The following is a 27,412-nucleotide window of genomic DNA, read 5'->3' on the forward strand; positions in this document are numbered from 1 at the left end:
AGTAAGAAACAGGGATGCGGTCTTGTCCTGTTCCCGGCACGGAGCTCCCAAAACCCCTGGACTCTCCTGTGATCAGAGCGATAAAGGAGTCTTGACAGTCACAACAAGCCCCTGTCAACCACACCTGAGCTTATGCTAATGAGAAGATTCTGGACAGCCCCTGAGGATGGGGCTGGTCGCCAGGGGAACCAAACACGTGATTAGAGGCTGGAGCTTTCAGTCCCACCCTGGAGCCCCGGAGAGGAGAGGGGCTGGAGCTTCAATGGACCACCAGTGGGCCATGATTTGATCAGTCTGTGTGATGGAGCCTCCAGAAGACCCAAAAGGACAGTTCCAAGAGCTTGTGAGTCGGCGGGCACGTGGAGGTGCCTGGAGGAGGGCAGTGTGCTCGGAGAGGGCCTGGGAGCTCAGAGCCCTTTCCTGTGCCTGCTCCATGCGTCTCTGCATCTAGCTGTTCCGAGTTATATGCTCTGACAATAAACCGGCGATCTGGCAAGTGAATTGTTTCCTGAGTTCTGTGAGCCGCTCCAGCAAACTGATCCAACCAGGGAGGGGTTGGGGAACCTCCGATCTGGAGCTGGTGGTCAGGAGCGCAGGTGACACCCGGACGTGGAGCTGGCATCTGGAGTGGGGCGCTCACGGGACCAAGCCCTCGACCCCTGGGGTCCAGTGCCATCTCCAGGTGGACACTGTCAGAACACAGGTAAGTGGTGGGACTCCTGCTGCAGTTGCAGAACTGCTTGGAGTGGGGGAAGAACCCTCACATTGGTGATCAGAGGTGCCAGAGGTGAAATGGAGAATTGAGTGTAAAGGAAATCACAGAAATGCATTTTTCCACAGCAACAGCCATCTGCACACCCAGGAGAGAGGCCTCAGAAGGAAGCAGCTTGCTGAAATAAATGTCTGTGGTTTGAGCCCCTAGTTTGGGGTATTAGTGCCACAGCCCAGGCTGACCATAGACTATCATTATAATTAAAATTAGCTTTAGTATTAGTTCTTGCTGTCCCTCTCACCAGAGGTGGGTTTTCAGATTTGGGGACAAGCGAGACTTTGACTCTGATTCTGATGGATAAAAGTCAGAAAGCGTGAGATGCTGGAGCTGTTGCTGTGGCATCTATTGTCGTGTGAAAAAGGCCGGAAGAAAACAGTGGGCACTGAGAGAGAAGAGGCGGGCGGTGAAGAGATGGAGGAGCCTGGCCCTGGGCACCAGGATCTCGTTGCCCCCAAGGCCCCACTGCGTGAGATCCCGATGTCCTGTAACAGACGTGCCATACTTATGAATCCAGTTCTAACTGGGGTTTCTCTCACTTGCAACCCAGAGTCCTAGGAAATGAAAGGTGACAGATGGCGGCTGCACCGGTTTGTTCTAACATTTGGACCTGAAGAAGACGAGAGCTTGGAATGCATTCGAACTTGAGCACAGGGATCCCAGTGCCCAGGGCCGCCCCCCCCCCCCCCCCCCCCCCCCCCCCCCCCCACCCCCCCCCCCCCCCCCCCCCCCCCCCCCCCCCCCCCCCCCCCCCCCCCCCCCCCCCCCCCCCCCCCCCCCCCCCCCCCCCCCCCCCCCCCCCCCCCCCCCCCCCCCCCCCCCCCCCCCCCCCCCACCCCCCCGCCCGGGAAGGGCAGAGGTATATAAGCCTTTAACTTTAACCATTTAACATGCCAGCTGCTTCCTTTGTTGGCTCCCAAATGCAGACGAAATGCAGTTTTCTCCTCTCAGTCTGTTTTGTTTCAGTTCAATTCACAGGCCCCAGTCACTGAATCTAAGACCCTTAGAGTTTTTCCTCCCCTATAGAAGCATGTAGAGGCAAATTTTTTTTCTTCCTCTCCCCAAAGTATACATAGTTGTATACTCTGCTGTGGGCCCTTCTAGTTGTGGCGTGTGGACGCTGCCTCAGCATGGCTTGATGAGCGGTGCCATGTCCACACTCAGGATCCAAACTGGGAAACCCTGGATCGCCAAAGCGGAGCACTCGAACTTAACCACTGGGCCACTGGCCGGCCCTGTAGAGGTAAATCTAATGATGTCTGGGGTTTGCTGGGAAAAAAAAAAAAAAACTCCTTCAGCCAAGACCAAACAACAGGACAAAAGAAGCAAATCTAGTGAAATGCTGATTGCGGCAATTTATATATGGGATCTCTTGTTCTCTCGAGTGTTTCTTTGAAAATTTATATTAAGGTTTTAAAAATTCTATGATTCAGTTTTCAAGTTGGAAGAAACCCTCAGCTCAGAATCCCTTCACGGCTGTGAAGGACCCGCAGAGGAGCTCAGGGACTTTGGGGGAAGGGGTTAGGATTAGCCTCCGTGTGGACTCCTGGAGCGCGTCGTCCGCCCGGTCCCCACGCCCGGCGCAGGCGCACCCAGGGCTGAGCGGCCGACTCTGGCCTAGGTTTGTTTTAGTGGGGGAGCCACCCGGAGACACCCCGCCGGGCGCGCGGGGGGAGCCGTCCACACCGCAGGCCCTGGAGTTCGCCCCCCTCTGTTTCTCCGCCTCTTGCGGTGGCCAGAGCCTGTTTCCACATCTGTCCTCTCCTCCGGATTAGGACTTAGGGTGCGCGCAGCCACTGGCCAGGGTTAGGTCAGGGTTGGGGGGCAGCGACCCACTGAAACCACCTCAAGCGCTGGCAAGACCCCCGAGGGCGAGCCTGCCCGGTGGCCCTCCCGGGACCCGATGCTGCCCCCTCCCCTCGACCCGGAGCCGACCACAAGCGGGCCCCCCCGGGAGCCGCGGCCTCCTGCGGACGCGCCCCCCTCCGCCGCCCCCCACCCGCGCCCGCCCCTCCCCGACGGCAGGGCCCCGCCCCCCAGGACACTTCCCTCCGCCCCGACCCCGGCCAGGTCCGCGCCGCCCGCCGGTCCGTCCCTCCAGGGGCGCCCGCCCCGTCCCCCGGCTGCCGAGAACCCCCTCAAACCTCCCGCACCCATCCCCACCCCATAGGGGCCCCGCCCCGCTGACGCCACAAAGCCCGGCAGCCGCCCGACGCCTCCGGGGTCCCGGGCGTGGGCGCCCGGCGGGCGGCGCAGGGCCAGGAGCGGCGCGCCCCTCTCTCGGGTGAGTACGGGCCTCTCCCCGCGAGTACCGCCCCCTTCCGGTGGGTACCGCCCCTCTCCGGTGGGTACCGGCCCTCTCCGGTGAGTACCGCCCCTCTCCGGTGGGTACCGCCCCCTTCCGTTGAGTACCGCCCCTCTCCGGTGGGTACCGCCCCCTTCCGGTGGGTACCGCCCCTCTCCGGTGAGTACCGCCCCTCTCCGGTGAGTACCGCCCCCTTCCGGTGAGTACCGCCCCTCTCCGGTGGGTACCGCCCCTCTCCGGTGGGTACCGCCCCCTTCCGGTGAGTACCGCCCCTCTCCGGTGGGTACCGCCCCCTTCCGGTGAGTACCGCCCCTCTCCGGTGAGTACCGCCCCTCTCCGGTGGGTACCGCCCCCTTCCGGTGAGTACCGCCCCTCTCCGGTGAGTACCGCCCCTCTCCGGTGGGTACCGCCCCCTTCCGGTGGGTACCGCCCCTCTCCGGTGAGTACCGCCCCTCTCCGGTGGGTACCGCCCCCTTCCGGTGGGTACCGCCCCTCTCCGGTGAGTACCGCCCCCTTCCGGTGAGTACCGCCCCTCTCCGGTGGGTACCGCCCCCTTCCGGTGAGTACCGCCCCTCTCCGGTGAGTACCGCCCCTCTCCGGTGGGTACCGCCCCCTTCCGGTGGGTACCGCCCCTCTCCGGTGAGTACCGCCCCCTTCCGGTGAGTACCGCCCCTCTCCGGTGAGTACCGCCCCTCTCCGGTGAGTACCGCCCCCTTCCGGTGGGTACCGCCCCTCTCCGGTGAGTACAGGCCTGGGCGGCGCGCGCGGGGCTCAGGTCGGGCCGCGCACCCCCGCCCGTGTAGACCTGGCGGCCCCGCTTTGAAGATGGTTATAAATTGGAATCGGTCGGGGCGACTGGTTTAGCCCGCGTTTACGGAGAACATTCCAGGGCCCACGACGGCGCGGCACCGTCACTGACCCGGAGCCCCCGGACGGCTGCTCGCCGGCCTGAGCCAGGCCCCGGGCCCACCGGACCGCCCTGCTCTCCTGCGGCCTCTGTTGGGTGGGCGGCGGTGCTCGGAGGGAGAGATGCCCCAGAGGGTCTGCGCAGTCAGCCCCGGTCAAGGGGAACGGATGTCGAGGGCTCAGGCGTGTGGGGAATCCAGACGCCATCGCCTGGGGTGACCGCAGAGAAGGGGACCTGAGCAGTGCTTTAGTTCAGAAATATGTCCAAATCCAACCTCCCACTCGCCCTAATCGCCACACGAGCCATGCGTAGGGGATGCTTGGGATCTCCACGGGATGAGGTCATGGGTATTTGCATGCCCATGTGTGTGCATACACAGGTGCACGTGTGTGCCTGGGTGCATGTGTCTCTGTATGTGCATGCAAGCACGCACATGTGCGTTTATGTGTGTGGTGTCATGTGTATGCGTGTGTGCACATACATGTGCAAGCTGTTTGTGTATGTGTTCACGTTTCATGTGGTGTGTGTTTGTGTGCATGCATGTTTTGTGTGGTAGATGTTTGTATGTGGGCTGCATGTATATGCATGTGGTGTGTGTATGCATGTGTTCACGTGTGCTCGTGTGGTGTGTGCATGCTTGTGTTCACCTATGTTTATATGGTGTTTACACATGTGCATGCGTTTGTGTGGTGTGTGTGTTTGCACGTGTGCAGGCATGCACATTCTTGTCTTTTCTGCACTGCAGCTCATCAAGGAAAACCAGAGCTGGACAGTAGTTAGAACAGTAATAGATTTATTCAGGACTGTTGCAACAGGGGAAAAGACAGCCCAGCATAGACCTGGGGTTCTGCCTTGAACCCCGTATACAGCTCAACTCTGAATGCAGACCTGCCAGTGGGGATCTAGACCAAGGAGCAGGGTGGGGGTCAGTGATGGGAAATTACCATGAGGAAACATCGATGGGGGGCAGTTCTGGCGAAATGCCCTTGGCAGGATTCTTGCTAAACTTGGACGATGCAGAGACTGACTCGAAGGCCAAGGTCCAGTCGGAAAGTTCGCGGAGACTGAGCAGTTTGGTCAAGCAGAGGACCTTTGCCAGCCCTGCTCCCGTTGGGAGAGAGATTTTTCCCCTTCAAATCCCCTTTCCTTTGTTGCACGGGCATTTTGTTAGAGAAACTGATTCTGACACTTGTTAAACTGGTAAAGAAGAGTTTTTTCCAGACCCTCGCAACAGTGGAGGGAGATGGGGCTCCTCTCCCAGTGCAGCTGAGACGGGGGTCTACAGCCAAGGAGCAGGGTGGGGGTCAGGGATGGACGGTCACTGAGGCCACCTGGGGAGGGGGCTTCTTGCTGAACTGGCCCAGCGGGATTCCTGTCGGGAGAGCCAAGGACACGTTCATCAAAGGTGGGGGAAGAGTAACCAGAGCAGACATCACGGTGTTGGGGACTCTAAACCAACCAGCAGGATTCTCCCCAAAGGAGGCAGGCTGCTCAGAAAGCCTGCAGGTTCCACCCTGGAGGGGGCCTTTGCAGGCTTCCAGGGAGGCCTTCGTGCCTCTTACTGAAGAGGGTCAACACGGCAATTCGGGAAGCCCTGACAGGACCCCGTCCTCAGCCCCGTCTGCAGAGGGCTCTGTGAGAGTGCCCAGGAGGCCCTGCTCCAGGCAGCGGGTGTGCGGGATGCTCTGTTCCTTCCTCAGGAGCCATGGATGCCGTGGAACTGGCCAGAAAGCTGCAGGAGGAGGCCACGTGCTCCATCTGCCTGGACTACTTCACGGACCCCGTGATGACCGCCTGCGGCCACAACTTCTGCCGCGAGTGCCTCCGGCTGAGCTGGGAGAAGGCCAGAGGCAAGAAAGGCCGGCGGAAGCGCAGGGGCGCCTTCCCCTGCCCCGAGTGCCGCGAGCTGTCCCCCCAGAGGAACCTGCGGCCCAACCGCCTGCTGACCAAGGTGGCAGAGATGGCGCGGCAGCACCCCAGCCTCCAGAGCAGGGACCTGTGCACCCTGCACCAGGAGCTGCTCAAGCTCTTCTGCGAGGACGACCAGAGCCCCATCTGCGTGGTCTGCAGGGAGTCCCGGGAACACCGGCCCCACAGGGTGGTCCCCGTCGAGGAGGCCGTGCAGGTGTACAAGGTGGGCCTGGGAGGCCGGGACGGCCGAGGAAGCCCGGGTGGGTGTGTCAAGGAGTGTGTCAGTCGGGCCGGGGGCAGCTGTGGTGACAAACGGCCCCGTGGGGAGCACCGCACGGTGGAAGTGTCTGCGCGCTCCCACGAGAAAGCAGACAGCTGGCTGGCCAGCCGGGCATCGCCTCCACAGGGATTCGCGAGTCCAGGCTGAGGAAGGCCCTGCCCCAGGCCCGTCCGCATTCCCTGGTGGCCACCTGTGGCCCTCTGTGTGGGCCAGCCGGGCAACAACCTGACGGGGGTCCAGCCTTTCTCCTCCACCCATTAAGGCTCTCCCGCTGGGGGCCCAGAAATCAGATGGAGCAGAGACAGACCAACAGGAAAGGCAAACCACTTAACATGTACGGGCGGCACGTCACGTGGGGAAACGCAGTGACAGAACAGGGACTCAGGACTGGGGCTGACCTAGCATCTCAAGGGGGACGGTGCCTCGAGAGAAGTGACAAGACCACACAGTTGTGGGCCCCACGGCCACAGACAGGGAGAGTGTTTCCGTCCATTCCCACTGCCGTGACAGAATACCAGAGACGGGGTGGCCGATGAACAGCAGGAACTTACTGCCCACGGTCCCGGAAGCTGGAGGTCCGAGATAGGGCGCCACGTGGCCGAGGGACAGCCGCATCCGTTCCTACACGGCCGCCTTCCCGCCATGTGCTCACGCGGTGGAGGGACGAGTGGGCTCAAGGGGTCTCTGCTGTGAGGGCACTGATCCCATTCCTGAAGGCCCCACCGTCACAACCTGGTCACCTCCTGAAGGCCCCAACTCCTAACACCGTCGCCCTGGGGTTGGCCTTTAAGCATGAGTTTGGGGGCACAAACCTGCAGACCTCAGCAGAAGGTAGACATTTCGGGGAAACTGACGGAAGTGAGAGGTTCCCAGTGCAGGTCCATTTCCCTGCTGACTCTCCCTCTCCTTCACGGCCCCAGAACTTCCCCACCCCTCATTTCTCAGAAGTTTCTGCTTCTGGTCGGATAAGGGGAGCCCCGGGAAGGCATCTGGGTGTTTGCTGGCTCTCACGGCACTCCAGTTCCAAATAATCCTCTTGCCCACGGGGCACATTTTGGGGTGAGGTACTTCCATCCCATACAGCCCCCTTAGGCTGATCTCTGGTTGGATGGAGCCTCAGAGGGCACCGTGCAGCCGCCAGGTGTGGAGGGGCCTGACCCCTCTCCCGCGGGCTGTGTCCCACAGTCGAGGCTGGAGGAGGACATGGAGCACCTGCGGCAGGAGATGACGGCGACGGGGAAGCTGCAGGCCAGGGAGGAGCAGACCTTGGCAGAGTGGCAGGCAGGTGCTGGGGGCGGGAGGCTGGGCCAGGCCCCAGGGCACCCTCAGGGCCTCCTGCGGGACTGTCGAGGTGGGAGTCACTGCCGTGTGTGGATAAGAGCACGGGACCCGGAAAGGGGACGCATGCCCATGTGGTGGAGTTCCTGCCAGAATCAGGACTGGGCACATGGGCTGGGCCGACTGGCCGTTTTGGAGATGCAGGGAGGCTGGCACGTGATGCTCCACAGGCGTGTCATGGGGAGGAGACCTCTGCACAGCCCCAGGCTCCCACCCTGCTGGGTTTGCTGGTTTTCTGTGGATACCGGGGCCCTGGGGAGATGTGCCAGTGTCCCCGGAGCATCCCTCTAGGCTGGCGGGTGCAGTAGGGCAATAGGGAAGCGGACATGGACATGGGCAGCGTGTCTGGGCGGCACCTTATCTGGGGACCCCTTCCCCCCAGGAGAAGGTGAAGGAGCAGAGGGAGCGCATCGTGGCAGAGTTTGAGAAGATGGGCCTCTTCCTGGTGGAGGAGAAGCAGCGGCTCCTCCAGACCCTGAAGGACGAGGAGGAGGAGACGGCAGCCAGGCTGCGGGAGAGCACGGCTGCGCTGCAGCAACAGAGCCACTCCCTGGAGATGCTGCTGCTGCAGCTGGAGGACAGGAGGGAGCGCGAGCCACTGCAGATGCTTCAGGTGAGGGGCGCACCTGCCTGCTGGCGGGGTGGGTGTGGGGCCTGCGTCCCAGCCCAGGTGTGGTCCACCTGCAGGAACGAGACAAGCAGGGAAGGCTGCGTCTCAGCCAGCTTGGGCTGTGTAAACAAACCCCACACCCTGGGGCTTGAACCACGATGATATTCATTGTCTCCAAGTTTGGAGGCTGGAGGTCAGAGGCCCGGGTGAGGGCAGGGCTGGTTCTTCCTGAGGCCTCTCCTTGTCCTCACATGGTCATCCTTCCGTGTGTGTGTCCTCATCTCCTCTTCTTATAAGGACACTAGTCATGTGGGATCAGGACCCACCGTGACCTCACTTTACCTTCATCACCCCTTGAAAGGCCCTGTCTCCAGATACAGTCTCATTCTGAGGTCCTGGGGGCTCCAACCTAGGCATTTAGGGGACATGATGCAGCCCATGATAAGCTCCAGTCCTACAGTCCTGTGTCCTGCATTCCCTTCCTCGCCCAGCAAGGTGGCCTGTGGGCAGCTGTCATCCATGTGGTGATTTGGGGCAGGGACACACTGGCCCAGACAGACACCCGCGACTTTACGGGCAGGAGCGAGTCAGGCATCCCCACCTGAAGGTGATAGAAGTGGGGAGGAGCAGCTGGTCAGCCAGGGATGGGCTGCACGCCGCAGCCCTGGACGGGGTTCTGGTGCCGACAGTGGGTAACTGGCCCTTCGAGTGTATGGAGTGATGGAATCCACAGCAGAGAACACGTCTTCATACACACACACACACACACACACACACACACACACACGCACGCACATGCATTTATACAGCTGAAGCGAATGCCACAAGCAGGGTACCTATGCATCCTGGTCTGCCTTGATGGCCCCCATTGTCCTGACACCCTGGGACATCCCCGAGAAGTGTCCTAGATTACAGATCACACACTCGTCCTCACTTTGGGGAATATTTTGTCTTCTAGTAAAATGCAACCTGTTTGCAACCCACTGACTTCTGACCCTCTTAAGGCCTGTGGCCTGCAGTGACCAGGCCCGCTTGGTGTCCCCACCTGTCCTGTTGGGAGCAGGACAGCCGCCCTGTGTCCTCGCTCATCATGCAGGGAGAGCAGGAGGCCTGGGTGGCTTGGATGCATGATTCCTGAGTGTGGCCTGGAAGCAGGGTCATGCTCTGGAAACTGCAGACAAGACCACAGCATGGCATCATGAGGCCCTTCCAGCTCTGCAGGCCAGAAGTGTGGACACGGTGCTCGGGAATGCCCTGGCTTCCTAACGAGGCCTCACCCATCTCTCTCCCTCCCTTCTGTCCTTCGCAGGACATGAAGGACCCCCTGGGCAGGTACGTGGCCACCCCTGGTGGAGGCAGTTATGGGCACAGGGAGGGCTCCACGTGGGGCCAGAGGGGACAGTGAGCCCTGTGTCCACTGGAGGAAGAACAGCCTGAGTGTGCAGTACCCGGAGACCACCCCCACCGTGCTGAGGACCGTCTGCAGGGTCCCTGGGGAGATAGAAGTGCTCAAGAGCTTCCAAGGTAACCAGGGCCCAGCTCTCTAGCAACATCTGGCCCAGCTCCCAGCCACTCAGGAGGAGCCACCAAGGGGGTTGTGACCACACTGCCCAGTGCCCAGTTGCCCAGCCCCTCTCCCCGGCACCCGCAGTGTGGACCGCAGCTGGGGGTGGGATGGCGCAGTGACCCCGTGTCACAGCTGGACCCAGCAGAGGGGAGGCCTGGGGGGATGGGGAGAATCGGGGTGATTCAGGCCCCTTCTCCCCACGGCCCTGGGCCTGTCTGCAGAGGACGTGGTGCCCGACCCTGCTACAGCGTACCCCTACCTCCTCCTGTACGAGAGCCGTCAGAGGCACTACCTGAGCGCCCCGCCGGATGGCACGCCCCGCGGCACGGACAGGTTCCTGGCCTACCCCTGCGCCGTGGGCCAGCAGGCCTTCTCCTCAGGCAGGCACTACTGGGAGGTGGGCATGAACCTCACCGGAGACGCACTCTGGTCCCTGGGCGTGTGCAGGGACAACGTGAGCCGGAAGGACAGGGTCCCCAAGTGCCCTGAAAATGGGTTCTGGGTGGTGCAGCTGTGCAGAGGGAAGAAGTGCTTGCCTGCACTGCCCCCCTCGACGCCCATCATGCTGGCCGAGCCCCCCAGCCACGTGGGTGTCTTCCTGGACTTCGAGGCCGGGGAGGTGTCCTTCTACAACGCAAAGGACGGCTCCCATCTACACACCTACTCCCAGCCCACCTTCCCTGGCCCCCTACAGCCCTTCTTCTGCCTCGGGGCCCCCAAGTCGGGCCAGATGGTCATCTCAACAGTGACCCTGTGGGTGAAGGGATAGGGGTGCTGGCCAGGGAGCACAGGCGGCCCTGGTTTCTCCGGAAGGTGAGGTGGTCCAGCTTGGCAGGGGCCGCCTGCCTGGCCTCTCTGAGGTGGAGCTGTGAGAGCCATCGCTGGGCAGGGTGGTTTCATAAGGCCCAAATATAATTGTGATTCAAGCAGTTAAACAGAGACTGTGTTCATAGGCACTTCGTAGAGGAAAATTCCAGAAGCCCCCAAGTTTGATAGTTGACTGACTTCTAAATACATACAGAAAACCAGGCTAGTGTGTGCAGTTTTCTTTAGCCATTTCTACCCCCCACCCCTGCCCGTTGGCTCCTCTGGGGTCCAGTTATTGTGCATAGAGCCAAGGGCTCCTGTGTCCACTTTCTTTGTCATCCAGAAATTCCATGGTTGGGTCCTTCCCAGGGGGAAGCGGGAGAGTGAGACTTCAAACTGCACCCCTAAAAGCCTCAGGGCGCCCACTCCATCCCTTTCCACCCCCCTGAAGTTGCCCCTACGGGGCGAAATTCAAAGGAGGTAAGGATCCTGGAGGGGTCGCGTTCCTGCCTTTCACTCCCTCTCCACGCGCCCCACCCCCCGCAGTTTCAGGCGCATTAGTAGCCCTGAAACGGTCTCTAGCACCCCAGAATGCCTCAGTACTCCTGTGCCAACAAGGTCGGAGTCCCTGCGAGCTGAGCCCCTCACCCCGTTCATCTCGATCGTGCCCAGCCCAGGGGCGCGCGTGGGACGGCTAGGGGCTCCCCTTGTCCTCGCGGTCGCTGCGCGCGCAGCCTGCACCCCATCCTGCCCAGCCCCGAGGGAGACGCCGGGCCGCGCGACCCCAGAGCGACCCGGAGCCGGCGGCGGCGACGCGAGGTCATCGAGGGAACAGCCTCCAATTCTGTCCGGCCCGCGGGCCGCGTGATAGGCCGTAGCCAATCCCGGGGTAAAGCGGGTTGTTCCAAAAAAAAAAAAAACCCACCCAGCGGCTTCCTGCTTCCGCCGAGCCGCCTCTTCCTGCCGGCGTCCCGGAGCCCTGCGCCCTGTCCTCAGAGCCACTGCTGCCCCGGGGTCCCCGCGCCTCGGAGGCCCCCGCGTCCCTGGAGCCCGGGCCTCGCATCCGTGGAGCCTTGAGCCCCGCGACCCCCGGTGCCCTGCGTCTCGCGTCCCCGCGCGCTCCCCAAAGTCCCGGCGGTGGCAGGTCACGCCTAACCCGGCGGAGAGCACCGCCTTCCTCCGCTCCGCCCGCACCATGGCCGCCCCCGACCTGTCCACCAACCTCCAGGAGGAGGCCACCTGCGCCATCTGCCTCGACTACTTCACGGACCCGGTGATGACCGACTGCGGCCACAACTTCTGCCGCGAGTGCATCCGGCGCTGCTGGGGCCAGCCCGAGGGCCCGTACGCCTGCCCCGAGTGCCGCGAGCTGTCCCCGCAGAGGAACCTGCGGCCCAACCGCCCGCTCGCCAAGATGGCCGAGATGGCGCGGCGCCTGCACCCGCCGTCGCCCGTCCCGCAGGGCGTGTGCGCCGCGCACCGCGAGCCGCTGGCCGCCTTCTGCGCCGACGAGCTGCGCCTGCTGTGCGCCGCCTGCGAGCGCTCCGGGGAGCACTGGGCGCACCGCGTGCGCCCGCTGCAGGAGGCGGCCGACGACCTCAAGGTGCGCCGCGGCTCCCGGGCTGGGGCGGAGGCGGGCCCGGTGCGAGTCTGGGCGTTGGGGGATCCGGGGGATGCAGCGCGTCCTGACCGGCTGCCTCGTGGGGCTGGAGCACCGCTCACCAGTGGGGCGCCTCCTGGGGTCCTGGGGTGGGGGGGCGTGCTCTCGGGGGATGTCCGGGGACTGGGCAGCTGTGCCTGACCCCGGGTGGAGATGGAGCCCGGAAGAGGAGAAAGCCGGAAGAGAATCTCAGAGATGGCCGGTCCCAGACGGACGGCCACGAACGAGGATTCTGAGCCCTCGGAGGGTGGTGGGCAGGCCCGGCCGTGGGGCGGAGGCCGGGCTGAAGCCCTGGAGAGCAGAGACTGGGGAGGCAGGAGGAAGCCCCCGCACAGCCCCAGGCTGGCGTCCGAGGGGGACACAGCCGTTGCCCTCGGAGGCAGGCGCGGGGCCCTAGGGCCGCCTCTGCCGCGGACATGCCAGGGCTGAGTCCCGAGCCGACCCCAGGCTGACATGCCTAGTTTTCCCGGACCGGAAGTGCATGTCTTTAAAACTCCGGCCGATGCCGGCTGTCCTCCCTCTGCCGGAGCCTCAGGGCGGACGCTCCGCACGGCTGCCCTGGGTTTGCTTTTGGGACCCAGGGACTGCATGCCTGGGCGGCACCTTTCAAGCTTCTTGACTGCGGTTTGCGTTTCGCTTCACGGGTGGTAGCTGATGAGGATTTTAGGCTGGTTAATTTTAAAACTGCAGAGGAGAAGCAGGCTCCGGGGACTGGAATTTGCTTGCTCTTTGATGAGAGACATTTGCATTTGTGAAGGAAGGGGGCATGGCCTTATCTCTGGAAACTTAATGGGGAAGGCAAGAACTTCAGTTGGTTACTGTCTGGCAACCTCATGTAACTGACCCCCCCCCCCCCCATCTTCCTTTGTCTTTGGCTGAGGATAATATTTAAGCGGTGGCTTCTGCCATTTACTCAATCCAGTTTGATTCTTATCTAAAAGTTGTGGGACCGCCCAATGGCCGGACCCTACCGGCACTGGTACCGTTTTAACTTTTTTTGTCTTGTAAAGAGATGGCTCACATACCTAAGCCTTAAATTTAGTCTTACTCTGCACCCATGTTTGCAGCAGAAGCGGCAGCAGCAGCGGCTCCTCCTGCCCATGGGTTCTGTCCCCACGCAGCAGCTCTGCCTGCCCATGGTCCTGTCCCCATGGCAGCAGTAGTGGGGGCAGCAGCAGCGGCTCCTCCTGCCCGTGGGCCCTGTCCCCACGCAGCAGCCTGACTGCCCATGGGTCCTGTCCCCATGCTATTCCACACTATTCTCTAAATAAAAGAGCACTACTGCCAGATCTTGAGAGTCCAAGAAATCTTTCTTTCGACTCCTCGGCTCACCAACCCCGCATCAGTAGCGTGTGTCTGCTGAGATGCACCAGGTACACAGCTTAGCCAGCGTTAGAGTCGGTACCCCGCCAGTCTGTCACTGCCGTAGAACAAGCTTCTGGGACAGCAGAAGAAACCTGTGCCCCGATCCACGTCAGTGGGCTTGTCCTGATACAGATTCCTGTGGTTTTTCTTCTTATTTTGAGGTACAACACACATAGGAATGTCCACTTCTCTTGTCCTGCCACAGGTTTGCACTCCCGTCACCAAGCACCCCGATCAGGGTGCAGAAAGTGACCAGGGAGCAGAGGGTGACCAGCAGCTCTCCAGAGCCACTCCCAGCTGACCTCATAAAGTCCCAGGGGGCAGCACTTAACGCTTCTATTTTGGGGGGGTGGAATACGTCTACCCTATTAGCACCAGTGATTGAGGTATGTGAATTAAACTGACAAAACACCAAGGGACAGGTGAAATGGGTAAAATCTTGTTAGTCTATTAAGTTTTACATGGCACGAGAGCTTCACAGAAAAGAAGCGAAAAACCCAAAGAAGTGGTTAGAGTCGAGGGTTGATGTTCCATTTTAACAGGGTGATAAGTTGTGGAGAAGTCACTAGACAAAGGGATGGGGATTTGGGCTTTTCGGGCTGATGAATCGTGGGATAGGAGCTGGGAGCTGTACGGGGGAACTAATGGAAGGTCAGGGCTGTTTAGCGAGGTGTGCTCAGGCGGGCTCATCTCCGTGTCCATGACTCTGGGGACGAGTGCTCTCTCTTGCCTGGTACAGGGTGGGCCTCTGTCTCACAGGAAGCTTGCGCTCTGCCTTTAGGCCAAGAGGAGGACAGAGAGCTCTTCTGCATCTGTTGTTTCTCACTCACCTTCAGCTCAAAATCATCCTTATGCCCAAGGGCGCATTTGGGGCGACGAGTCCCGATCCCTCCCTGTGCTGGTGCCTGGGTTGCCTTAGTGCCCAGCAAACTGCGCTGACCCCAGTGGGCCATGGCTGACATTCACACAGCCTGGGGGTGCTTGCTCCAGAAAGCGCAACCTCTCAGGACCTCAGTCCATCCAGAGCACTGATGGAGAGCCGAGGGTGCCGCGAGCACAAGGCCGCCGGCATGCCCCTGAGCACCGCCACTACCCCTCTTGTGACAGCCGTCAGGCCCTCGTGGCCCAGGCCTCGTGGCTCTCCCAGGGCCACCCGCATTGCACTGGGTGAAGTAGACGGGCGTGGGCCTGGGGTCTGGCCCGAGGAGCCGGTATAGATGTGCCCGTCCCACCACTCGTTCCTCTGAAGCTGAGCCACGGCCCGCCTGGCACAGGCACAGAGAAGCAAGGGGGTTTGGAGGAAGGAAGGCTGCAATGTGGCAGAACCTCGGCCGTGGGGTGTGGGAAGCTTGGCCAGAGATGAGGAGGGGGTCAGGGAAAAGAAATTTGGGTGAGGGGGGATGTCGGCCTTAGTGGTAGGTGGGAGGGCGTCTCCTGGCAAATTCGAGTGTGTTCTACCTGTCACATCCCAGACGCTGTTTCCTGTGACTGTGTCCCCGCCGAGTTTAGGCTCAGCTGGGGGTGGGCAGGCGGGGTCACTCTGGCTGGCCTTTCCTCCCTGCAGGGCAAGCTGGAGAAGTCCCTGGAGCATCTGCGGAAGCAGATGGAGGACGCGCTGCTGTTCCAGGCCCAGGCCGAGGAGACCTGCACCCTGTGGCAGGCAGGTGGCTGGGTGCCCAGGGTCCTGGTGGGTGGGGGACGGGGGCACTGGGCCCGCACTGCTGGAGGCCACCGTCCACTCGGCCTCGTGCTTCTGCATCAGGCGGCACCCAGTTCTAGACTCCATTCATAACCTGCTGGGGCTGGGGGGAGGGATGGATGGGCTGGGGGCTCAGGTGGTGGGAGGAAGGGGTGTGGAGGGATCTCAAGTGTAGATTTAAGGGTGGAGGGGAGTGGGGTTGGGGTCAGGGTGGCCACGGGGCCCCAGCCCTCAGCTGTCCGCTTCGGCACCCGCAGAAGATGGTGGAGAGCCAGCGGCAGAACGTGCTGGTGGAGTTTGAGCGGCTGCGCCGCCTGCTCGTGGAGGAGGAGCAGCGGCTGCTACAGAGGCTAGAGGAGGAGGAGCTGGAGGTGCTGCCCCCACTGCGAGAGAGCGCCGCCCGGCTAGAGCAGCAGAGCACCCAGCTGGCCCAGCTCATCGAGGAGCTGGAGGGGCGCTGCCAGCTGCCTGCGTTGGGGCTGCTGCAGGTGAGGCGGCCCAGCCCTTGGTGGTACGCAGGGGGCTGTCGACAGGCGGGGTCGTGGAGGAAGCCCCAGGAAGGCAGGGGTAGAGCCGGCCGCCCACCCGCCATGCTCTCCTGACCTCCAGGTCCTGCCTGCAACGTCGGGGGTCAGGCAGGCTGGCACAGGCGTCCAGGTGTAAGTGTGGGTCCCATGGACGCCACGCAGCTCGGGGTGGACACCAGTCCCCAGCCATGTTGAGAACGGCTATTGGCGCTGGTCCTGGAGCCCCACTGGGGACGGGCCGGGCCTCGTGAGTGGTGTTGCAGGGCCCGGGGCCTGTGGGTCGTGGCCCAGCCCTCTGCAGGGTCGGGCCCACTGGGCTGATAGGAAAGGCCAGCAGGTCTCCTGTAGGCTTCCTCTTGGCTGTGTCACCCTGAGGACCTACCTGGCTCCTGGCCCAGCTCTTTGTGCGTGGCCCAGGGGACTTCCTGTGGGAGGCGACCCTGTGGAGCCTCAGGGCTGAGTGGACCTGCAGGGGTCAGAAAGAGGCTTCTGAGGTTTGAACTTGAATCCTGTCCTGGGGTTTGAACTTGGCCTGTGGCTTCTGCTGAGCCGTCGAGCGATTAGAAGCCTAGGGAACAGGAAGAACCTGGCAAGTGTCTGGGGGACGTGAGGGACGGCAGCCGAAGTGGCTGGGTCATGACGTGAGGGGCTGGGTGGCCAGCCAGGAAGCGAGCGCGAGCACCCTCGGATGACGAATGGTGCTGGATGGGGCCCAGGGAGTGGAGGTTCTTGAAGGAGGAGCAGTCGGCCCAGCAAGTGAGGTGGGACCCACGGAAATGCGATTGGGGTCTCAGTTGACGGGGCCCCGTGGGGGTGGTCTCTGCTGGCCTGGCCGCGTTTCCTACTGCTGAGTTGCTGCCTGCCCCCATCAATGCCCCCACCTGCCCCTGCCCTCACCTGTTCCCACCTGCCCCCACCAGTGCCCCCACCTGTTCCTACCAGTGACCCCACTGGTGCCCCCTCCTGCCCCCTGCTGCTCCTGTCTCCCAGCCAAGGCCTTGCCATCCGCTGCTGCCCTGCTAGCCAACTTCAGGGAAGGTGCCCCCGCCCCAAGCACCCCCGGCCCATGCTGTGTGGGAGGTGTTGGGGAGCAGCCCCAGCAGCACCCTGTTTACTGATGTAGGTGGGGGAGATCAGGTGCGCTTGTGCCCTTGGCCACAGTACTGGACGAGGAGTGCCCACAGCCCGTGGTCGGAGGAGGCGAGGGTTTGGGTGCCTGCCAGGGGCCCACCGCCTGGCTCCCAGCTGCCCCTCAGGCCTTCCTCCACCGCCGTCCTCCATGGGTGCAGAGCATTTGCCTAAGGCTGTGTGTCCGAGTCCCCACTGCCCGAGGCGGCCAGGCGGTCTCTGCAGAGGCCAAGCCTCTCCTCTGGAGGCCCCGGCCCCCACCCCTGGGCAGGGAGGGCCTTGCACTTTCCTCTCCTGCAGCCCTGCCTCTCACGCACACATATACATTTTGTTCCTGAGCAGCCGGCCTCGTGACAGCTAAGACCCCTCCTCCCCCCATTTCCCAGCACCCAGGTGAAACAACTCAGGCTGTTTCTGCTTTGCACCCAGGCTACGGTAGGTTCCTTGTGCCCCGGGCCCTTTGCACATGCCTCTCCAGGCCTGCACTTCACCGTGTCTCCCAGTGCACCCTTCTTGGGCTGCAGAAGCCCACAAGTCTTCCTTTTCCTTTGAGGCCTAGTGTGTCTTGTTCCCCCCACACAGAATCAGCCACTTGTGTGTGTGACAATCTCCTGCCTCGAGGGAAGCCCTCATCGGGCACAGTGTTACCTACTTCTGTGTCCCAGGGTCCAGCCCGGTAGCTGGTGCACACTGGGGTCAGAATGACCACACGTGAGGTTTGTTTGATTGACCATGTGGACTGGGTCCCTGCTATGCCTGGGCGCTGTTCTAAAAAGGCAAAAGACCAAGCTGTTTGCTGCCAGGAGCCAGCGCTCCAAGTAGCTGAGCATCTCAGCAGCTTGGGCTGCGTAACAAATGCCACAGCCAGGGCTCAAACACAGCTTTCGTTGTCTCCCTATCTGGAGGCTGGAAGTCAGAGGCCCAGGTGAGGGCAGGGCTGCTTCCTCCTGAGGCCTCTCCTTGGTGTGTAGACGGCCATCTCCTTGTGTCCTCACGTGGTTGTCCCTCAGAGTGTCTGCGTCCTTGTCGTGTGGGATCAGGGCCCACCCCAGTGACCTCACTTTACTGTCATCACCTCTCGAAAGGCCCCGTCTCCACGTACAGTCTCATTCTGAGGTGCTGGGGGCTGCGGCTCCAGCATGTGGAATCAGGGGACTCAGTTCAGCCTGTCACACTGAGCAGAAGGCTCTCATGGATCACCACAGGGAAGGTGGAGTGTGAGTTGGGACCTGAGGGAGGGCCACGGGCACAGGCTGGGCAGGCAGAGGGGTGAATGGGAGCAGACGAGGCTGCAGGCACCAGACAGCCATTGCCCGGAGCGCAGCAGGCGGGAGGCACTGGGCCAAAACAGGTGGGGTCCCAGCTGGGGTGTTCCACCAAAACAGGTGTTCACCCACTGGAACCCCACCCCACCTGTCCCAACACCCAAGGGTGCTTGGAGCTCTGGATGAGGGAGCCCGCTCCTGACATCCCGTGTGCTCTGAATGCGTGCAGGGAATGGGACCGAGTCTGCAGGGCTAGCTTCGCCCTAAGTGTCTCCAGCGTACCCATGTCTGAGCCATACTCCAGGCCCCGGGTGGTTTCTGACTGCATGTGTGTGTGTGTGTACACGTATGTACGTAGGTATATATGTATTTCCTGCCTGGGGTTCCAGGGGCCGAGAGAGGGAGCAGAGCGAGGTTTGAGGGGCGCTGGTGCACAGGGCTGGGCCGCGGGCAGGCGCAGTACCAGAGTACAGGCACTGACACTGCGTGTTTCTCCCACAGGACGTCAGGGACATCCTGTGCAGGTAGGAGCCCTGGCCAGCCCCCCGGGAAGATGAGTGGGGGGGCGGGGTGGGCCGGCCACAGGGGTGACATCTACGCTGCCCCCCCAGGGTCCAAGACGTGAAGCTGCAGCCTCCCGAGGTGGTGCCCATGGAGATGAGGACGGTGTGCAGGGTGCCGGGGCTGGTGGAGGCCCTGCGGAGGTTCCGAGGTGGGTCCCATTGGCATGTGGGGCCCAGGGGGCTTGCTGCTGGCTCTGGTCCAGGAGTGCAGGGTCTGAGCTCCTACTGATACCCAGGGTCTGGCGGGAACGGCTCCCAGTTCACAGACAGGAAGGCTGAAGGTGTCAGGGCCGTCGGACAGGAGGCAGTGGCCAAGGGGAGGCCAGGCCTGGGGAGCCCTGAGTGCGAGCTGGGCTGGAAGGGACACGCTTCGCTCTAGGGACTGAGAGAATGGACGTAGAAAGCACCAGGGGTTCCTCTGTCCTCTGAAGGAGGAGGATTCTCAAGGCAGTGTGGGCCGCTTTCTAGAACATTTCAAGTTGTGACTACAAGTGGGTGGGTGGTCATTTCAGAGTGGGTGGGGACGTGGTTGGTTTGCAGCCAGTCTCTCTGGCCGGCCGTCGGGGTGCAGGGCCTGGGACAGACAGCCCATGGGTAACCGCTGCTTTGTCTGCAGGGGACGTGACTCTTGATCCCGACACCGCCAATCCTGAGCTGGTCCTGTCGGAGGACAGGCGGAGCGTGCGGCGCGGGGACCTGCGGCAGGCCCTGCCTGACGGTCCTGAGCGGTTCGACCCCGGGCCCTGCGTGCTGGGCCGGGAGCCCCTGACCTCCGGCCGCCACTACTGGGAGGTAGAGGTGGGGGAGCGGGCCAGCTGGGCCCTGGGCGTCTGCAGAGACAACGCCAATCGCAAGGAGAAGGGCGAGCTGTTCGCCGGCAACGGCTTCTGGATCCTGGTGTTCCTGGGCAGCTACTACAACTCCTCCGAGCGCGCCTTCACCCCCCTCCGAGACCCGCCCCGGCGCGTGGGCATCTTTCTGGACTACGAGGCGGGACACTTATCCTTCTACAGCGCCACCGACGGCTCGCTTTTGTATGCCTTCCCCGAGACGCCCTTCTCGGGGCCCCTCCGGGCCCTCTTCTCGCCTCTGTCCAGCAGCCCCACCCCGATGACCATCTGCAGACCGAAAGGTGGGCCTGGGGACATGCTGGCTTCCCAGTGAGGTGGCCCTCGTGGTGAGTGGGTCTCTCATGGCTCCTCGTCCTGGCTTTGGGTCTTTGAGCCGCTTGGAAAGCCTGGGAGGAAGGTGCGTGTCCTCTGAGCTGTGGAAAGAGCTCGTAGGGCCTCTGATGTGCGCAGTAAAACTGAACTTGCTGTCACTCCTGGGAAGCTGTGCAAGGCGTGCAGAGCCGGCTGCATCCTACCCTGGGATGTCCTCCCAGATCGTCGGATGCCGAGACCCTCTCTGCTGGGGCATCACCAACAGCCCTTCGCAGAACCCCGAGCCCAGGACCCCGGCAGCTCTGGTTCCAGGAGCCCACCCAGCCTGGCTGCATTCTATGGAGAGGCACCAGGGTCCTACGACTCTAGGGCTGCACCCTGAGAAAGCTGCCAGCAGTCTCGGGGTCTGGTCCCATAAAACGGGCTGGATGTGGCTGCCTCAGGTTAGTCAGGGTGCAGCAGGGGGGACCTGGGAAAGGCCAGAGGAGGGGAGAGGGAGCAAAAGGCGCTGATAGTGCAGCCTAGTAACCAGGACGCACGGAAGTGCCAACCACTCGGGGATCCTGAAAATGCCCCTTCACTGGCCCCTGGTGCGGAGGCTGGGATGTGGGGGTCCTGTGGGCCTGGAGGTGAGCACTGGTGGGCAAGCTCCCAGTTTCCATCTGAGCTGCGCTGAGAGCCGCAGGCTGGCGTTGCCCTCACAGACGGCCTGCAGGGCATCCCGGCGTCTCTGGCCCCCCACTGCTCTTGCCTGGCCTGGGGGAGGGGCGATACTGCTTATGGAATCCGGGATTCGTTTTGCTTTTAACTTTTGCACTGCTTCACCCTCTCAGGAAGGTGTGGTGTGGCATCTGCATCCCTAGGATTTATTTATTCCAAGGACCCTTCTCACAGTAAATAAACAGCATTGTCTGTAATCCCACTGTCTTTAAGTGGCGGGGGGGGGGGGGTGCGGGGTGGAGGCGGGGACGCGGGTTGGGAAAGTGCCGGGCAGAGGGTCAGCCCAGGGAGGTTGGCGCTGAGGCAGAATGCTTGCAGGCAAAGTCAGGGACGCGGCTGCTGCCCCCGTGAACACAGCGACTCCCAGACGTGGTCTCCCTGGTCTTTGCTCGACGTGCGTGTTCATTTCATGCACCTGCTGCAGAAATTTTTTGTTTTTCCAGATAACCTTTCCCTGATAAACACTGTGTTCAGTAGCCAGGTAGTTTTCCACTTGTTGGTCATTCCTTTACTCAATTCTTTCATCCTTGGGCTTTTTTGTTGTTAGATGTATTCCCCTTTGAATGTCTTCAGCAGTTCCTTCAAATTATGTGCACGGAGGAAGGATTTTTGAGGCAGGAGTCCGGGCATTTTCCTGGCTGGAGAAGTGTCCCCATCTCCTTTTCCTGAGCCCACTGTCACTTTCTGTTGACAATCTGAGTGTACCGTGGGTTCCCGCCTGGAGCAAGATCTGGACATCAAGGTTTGGGACTTCACCATGGCTGCCAGAAACGCCACTGGGAGGACAGCCTCATGGGTGAGAGCATGGACAAGCACTCAGCCGCACTCAGGGCACCAGGACAGACACCTCCAGCCACGGCGTTAGGGTAGAGCTGGACACCAGTCGGGGGGAGGGAAAACCATTTGTGTCTACCGTTCTGAGTTCTGGGCAGAGACCAGCTCGTCACTGCTGGTGCAGAGGCTCACCACCGTCAGTGCAGATCACCCACTGCTAGTGTAGCGCCCACCTACAGCTAATGTAGGAGCTCACTCACTACAGCTAAGTGATCACCCACTCTTAGTGCAGGAGCTCAGCACTGCTAGTGTAAGTGATCACCCACTCTTAGTGCAGGAGCTCAGCACTGCTCGTGAAGGACACGTCATAGGTCGTTCCCTGGCCCTCCTGGAGCTACCTGCCCACGTGCAGGGCCTTCGCTTTTCCTGTCATCGCTTCACACCTAGAGCAGCGGGGGCACCCGCCTGCACCTTGCTCTCAGCAGGGAGAACACCCAGCAAGGTGAGTCAGGTGTGATCACGCTTGTCCGTGAGCACCAGGGAGCTCATCCCTTCTGACGGTGGGGGGCAGCAGAACACGCCACCCCTGAACTCCCATTTGGCGTAAGGTATGTTTCGAGCAGGAGCAGCCACACTGGGCAGGGCAGACACTGACGGGTGTCCTGGCCCCTCCGCACAGGGAGAACAGGCCGGCACAGGAGACGGCTCCCGACCTCCCAGCCTGGAGACGGCACTGAGAATGCACCTAACTAACCTACTAACTAGCTTATCTGCCACTCCTTTACTTGGCCATGGTGGGCCGGCCATCGAAGTCCATAACCACTTCCCTTGACCTGTCATTTATCCACACACTTTCGTTCCTTGTGGAGGGTGCTGGATAAGCAGGAGTCTAAGCCACTGCTCTGAGTGCCTCGTTTTCCCTGGCTGTCTCCCACGTGTACATGTTCACAGACTCGTTTTTCTCGTTAACCCGTCTTAACGAGACAAGACAACAGGTTTTTCTCGTTAACCTGTATTGTTAACAAGACAGCGATGGCGAGCTCTACACTAGCAGTGGTGAGCTCCTGCACTAGCAGTGGTGATCACTTACACTAGAAGTGAGCTCCTACAGTAGCAGTGGGGAGCTCCTGCACTAGCAGTGGTGAGGTCCTACACTAGAAGTGAGTAATCTACACTAGCAGTGAGTGAGCTACACTAGCAGTGGTGAGCTACACTAGCAGTGGTGATCACTTACACTAGAAGTGAGTAATCTACACTAGCAGTGGTGAGCTCCTACACTAGCAGTGGTGAGCTCTTACACTAGAAGTGAGTAATCTACACTAGCAGTGGTGAGCTCCTACACTAGCAGTGGTGAGCTCTTACACTAGAAGTGAGTAATCTACACTAGCACTGGTGAGCTCCTACACTAGAAGTGAGTAATCTACGCTAGCAGTGAGTGAGCTACACTAGCAGTGGGGAGCTCCTGCACTAGCAGTGGTGAGCTCCTACACTAGAAGTGAGTAATCTATACTAGCAGTGGTGAGCTACACTAGCAGTGGTGATCACTTACACTAGAAGTGAGTAATCTACACTAGCAGTGGTGAGCTCCTACACTAGCAGTGGTGAGCTCTTACACAAGAAGTGAGTAATCTACACTACCAGTGAGCTCCTGCACTAGCAGTAGTGAGCTCCTACACCAGCAGTGGTGAGCTCCTACACTAGCAGTGGTGATCACTTACACCAGAAGTGAGTAATCTTCTACACTAGCAGTGGTGAACTCCTATACTAGCCATGGTGAGCTCCTACACTAGCTGTGGTGAGCTCCTACACTAGCAGTGGTGATCACTTACACTAGAAGTGAGTAATCTTCTACACTAGCAGTGGTGAACTCCTATACTAGCAGTGGTGATCTGCACTAGCAGTTGTGATCTCTTGCACTAGCCGTGGTGAGCTCCTACACTAGCTGTGGTGAGCTCCTACGCTAACAGTGGGTGGTCTCCACCACCAGTAGATGATTGGCAGCAGCCAATGATCTAAGGAGGAAATGACAATAGAAATTAGTAAGTATCTGGAGATAAATGAAAACACAAAATAGGAAAACGTACCAGATGCTGTGAAAGCAGTTTTAAGAGGAAAATTTATACTGTAAATGTTTATATTAGAAAAGAAGAGAAATCTCAAATCAACAGCCTAACATTACACCTCAAGCAACTAGAAAAAGAAGGCAAATTAAATGCGAATCTAGCGGAAAGAAGGAAATAATATAGGTTAGAGCAGTGATAAATGAAATAAAGAATAGAAAAGCAACAGAGAAAAACTTCAAAACTAAGAGTTTGTTCTTTAAAAAGAACAATAAAATTGACAAACTTTTAGCTAAATTATGAAAAAAGAAAACAATTAAAATCAGAAATGAAAGGGGACATTACAACTGATTATACGGAAATAATTTTTGTCTCTACAGTCACCCCATTTCTACCATACATCACCAAAGTGAGATTAGTCTGTCTAGTTTCAAACTTAGCCTGATTGTTAACGTAAGTGCAGCAAGAATAGTGATGACCATGTAGAATCTTGTAAATCTGCTCTTCTGGAACTTTCCATAAGGAATGTCAGATTAGACTTGTAAAAGCCTCTTGAGGCTCGGAAGACAAGCCAAGTCTGCCTCGACGTCAGATTTCACTTGCAATTTCTATAGATTTGGGTTAATTCCTCTCTTCCTGAGGTCCCTAAAATATCCTGAGATTCCTGGACCTGCCAGGAATTCACCTGGAGAGGCTGCCGAGAGTCCTATAAGCAAGACACCAGGCTGATTTGTCCAAGATTTACTGGCTCCATAAAGTCAACCTTAATTCCTTGAAACTGTCTGGTCATATCTGATTTTATGCATATTCTCAAATGTGACATTCCAGTAAAAACCTTATTGTAACCAATGTTTCCAGTTGTGTCCTGTTACAAGGAGAACAGATTCTTGAACTTACGCAAATAAGTATCTTGCCATGAAAATAAGAATACTTAATGAGTTCCTTAATTCTGGAGGGATCAGGTAGGGAGAAAAGGATAAATGTTTCAATTCTGTTTACAAAGCCATAACTTACCAAATTGCTGTATGTTATAGATAGCTTAAGAGAAAAAAGTTCCATAAAGCTGGAAAAACAAAACATTAAAGAACCAGCAATGTTTTAAAGAAAAAGCTGTAAAAAGTATAACCATCCTCATGAGTTTGTTTGGCCCATGGGATTAATTCTTGTTGATCTTGATCTGTTGTTAGCAGTTTTCTGAAGCCATTAGTTTCTCGTCTAGGGTTCTGTGAATCCTTACCCCTCAGTGGTATGATCTGAGAGTTATCAGAAATCTGTCCTTGTCAGAGCTCTTTCCATGAAGCTCCTCGAAACAAGCACCTTGCGAAAATGTCCAAGTAAAACAGTAACTGTAAATGACAAAGGACTCAACAATGGCCACAGTTAACATACACAGAGCTAGGACATTGAGAATTACACGCAAGTGATGAAAGAATTCACAGGAGATCGAAGTAGATGGAGGCACAGCATGTCTGTGGATTGATACACAGATTTAACACGATTCCTATCAAACTCTCAGCAAGATTTTGTTGCACATATAAACAAGATTATTCTAAAATTTGTGCAGAAAAGTAAAGGAGCTACAAAATCTGGAACAGTTTTGAGAGGGAGGCGTCGAGGGAGCAGAACCCGTATTCCCACACTCAGGACTCGCCGTACAGCCTCAGGAATCAAGGCGGTGGGTATTGAGGAGGGACAGACAGACATGAACAGAACAGACCCAGGATCAGACCCACACAAATCTGCCCAAATGATCTTTCACGGGAGCAAAGGCAATTCAACAAAGGAAGGAGCCTCTTCAACAAATGGTGCTGGAGCAAAGGGATGTCCGGGGGAAAACGAACCTCAACCTAAAGCTCACACCTTATGTGAAAATTTACTCAAAATGGATCACAGACTTGAGTGTAAAATGTAAAACTTTTAGAGAAAATAGGATGAAGTCATCGGACCCATACCCTTATCAGATACGTGCTGGTTGTGTAAAACAGCTCATCGAGAGCATGTGTTGGCTGGGGCCATGCCGTGGGCATCCAGATGAGAAGCACTCAGAGATGTCAGGTTCAATATTTCTGAAAGATACTGACACTCAGGGGGTTATTTCTCCCTTACGCCTGATGAGGGACCATTCCCATGAAATCTTAACAGGGTTCATTATCTCCCGGAAACCACTGCTTAGGCAGGAGGGAGCCAGGAGGAACGAGTCCCAGGAGATCACGTTACACACGAGGGTTGTCCTGTAAGGACCATTTGATTGGGAGAGCAAGGTTTCTGAAGAATCTTTATGGATACGTAAGAGCAAAGCAGGATCAGTGAAAACATCTTGGTGAACTAATAATGATGGTGGAGATTGGTGATGGTGGAGGGAGTTATGGCGATGATGGATGTAATCTTGGAGGTCTGAGCTCGCTCGCCCTCTCTTTTTTTCCTCCAAAGATACGTATTACATTTTATCTTCTCTGTTAAGACGAGCAAACTTCCCGATTACATTAACATCAAAAAACATCTCGTTTCCCAAGCTGGCCTTGGAGTCTCTGCCAACACCTTCCTCCTTCTCTTCATGCTCCTTCTGGATTGCAGGCGTAAGCACCTCACCCCACCCCCGACCTGTCTGTCACTTGGCCATCCTCCACATGGTGATACTTGTCACCATGGTGCTCCTAATGCTGACAGACAAGTTTGGGATAAGGAATTTCCAAAATGATTCCCATGCAAGGCCTTGGTCTACCTGAACTGGATCCTGAAGGGCCTCTCTATCTGCACCACCTGACTCCTGAGGGTGCCCCAGGCCATCACCGTCAGGCCCAGCACCTCCTGGCTGGTCAAATTCACATCCACAAATTATATCCTCCATTTCTTCTTCTTCTTGTGGTTCCCACACGTGCCCTTCTGTAGTAACCTGGTCATCTACTGTGTCTTCACCCAGCGTGTCCTCACTGAGCCACACGTTTATCAGTGAGTAGTGTTCCTCCTCCCCTCTGAGCTAGTTGTCGGGGACCTGCTCTTCACGCTGTCACTGTCCAGCGATGTCTCCTTTGTAGGCATTGTGCTGCTCTCAAGTGCATCCATGGTCATTCTCCAGTGCAGACACAAGAGACAGTCCCAGCTCTGTCACAGCACCAGCTTCTCCCCAAGAAGCCCCCAGAGCAAAGGACCGTCAGCCCATCGCACTGCTGGTGGGTTTCTCTGAGGGCATGGACTGGGAGGACTTCAACGCCTCTTTCTTCTCAACATGTTATGGACAAAGCACTCGGTCACTCTTGGTGTCCAGAGGCTTGCAGCCAACAGTTAGGCCACGGTCAGTGCTTTGCTGCTAATCACAGCTGATAAAAAGATAACCAGAGTTTTTCAAAATATGTTGAGGGAGAGCCATCCAGTTCAAACAAATTAGTGATGGCATTTGTTTTAAATGAATCTCCTGGTTCAGATCGATTGTTCATGCAGCACAGCATGGCCCTCTGGCTTAACTCCGTGCCTTGGTGGGTCATTTTCCCTGTGTCCCTGTCCTGTCAGTCTTTTCGTGCCTGTCGGTTCTTACTGCTCCTGTGGGCTGCCCAGTCCTTCAGGAGTCGCTGCAGTTCTCTTAGAGTTATCATTCTTTTCACTCCTCTAACCATCTATCCTCTAGAAGCTCCTGCTGGTGATAAAAGTCCTCAGTTTTCATGCTTCTGAAAATATTTTTACTTTGTCCTTAGTCATTAAGGATATTTCACTCGGCTCACGTACTTAGCTAGTTCAACCTCTTTTTGTGTTTTCTGAATCTGAGAATTATTTTCACTTTTAGGAAATTTATAATTTGTTATTTTACTCATGATTGTTTTTATAAAACTCTCTTCTCTGTTTCTAGACACCCAGTCAGGTCCACCTTCTTTCTCTCCAGCCGTCCTGTGTGACGGACCTTTTCCTGTGCTGCCGTCTCTGTGGCTGTCAGCTTCCTGCACCTCAGCTTCCCTGGTCACTGACGCTTTTTACAGCTGAGTCTCATTTAGTGTTTAATCCA

The 27,412-nt window shown here is 58.5% G+C and overlaps 2 protein-coding genes across 2 annotated transcripts; both read left to right on the forward strand.

Annotated features, from left to right (window-relative positions):
- The first annotated feature begins 3,671 nt into the window (after positions 1–3,671).
- Positions 3,672–10,716, forward strand: TRIM17 (tripartite motif containing 17). Its single transcript, XM_044778087.2, has 6 exons — positions 3,672–6,115; positions 7,358–7,453; positions 7,893–8,123; positions 9,430–9,452; positions 9,544–9,644; positions 9,909–10,716. The coding sequence occupies exons 1-6, from the start codon at positions 5,687–5,689 to the stop codon at positions 10,454–10,456; spliced, it is 1,428 nt and encodes a 475-aa protein (XP_044634022.2). The 5' UTR covers positions 3,672–5,686; the 3' UTR covers positions 10,457–10,716.
- Positions 10,717–11,689: 973 nt separating this feature from the next.
- On the forward strand, positions 11,690–25,463 carry TRIM11 (tripartite motif containing 11). Its single transcript, XM_014826698.3, has 6 exons — positions 11,690–12,097; positions 15,084–15,179; positions 15,476–15,706; positions 18,640–18,662; positions 18,750–18,850; positions 19,318–25,463. Exons 1-6 carry the CDS (start codon positions 11,690–11,692, stop codon positions 19,863–19,865), a joined length of 1,407 nt encoding a protein of 468 aa, XP_014682184.1. The 3' UTR covers positions 19,866–25,463.
- The last annotated feature ends 1,949 nt before the right edge of the window (positions 25,464–27,412 follow it).

This window comes from Equus asinus, chromosome 9 (assembly GCF_041296235.1).
Source record: "Equus asinus isolate D_3611 breed Donkey chromosome 9, EquAss-T2T_v2, whole genome shotgun sequence".
In the NCBI taxonomy this organism is placed as follows: domain Eukaryota; kingdom Metazoa; phylum Chordata; class Mammalia; order Perissodactyla; family Equidae; genus Equus; species Equus asinus.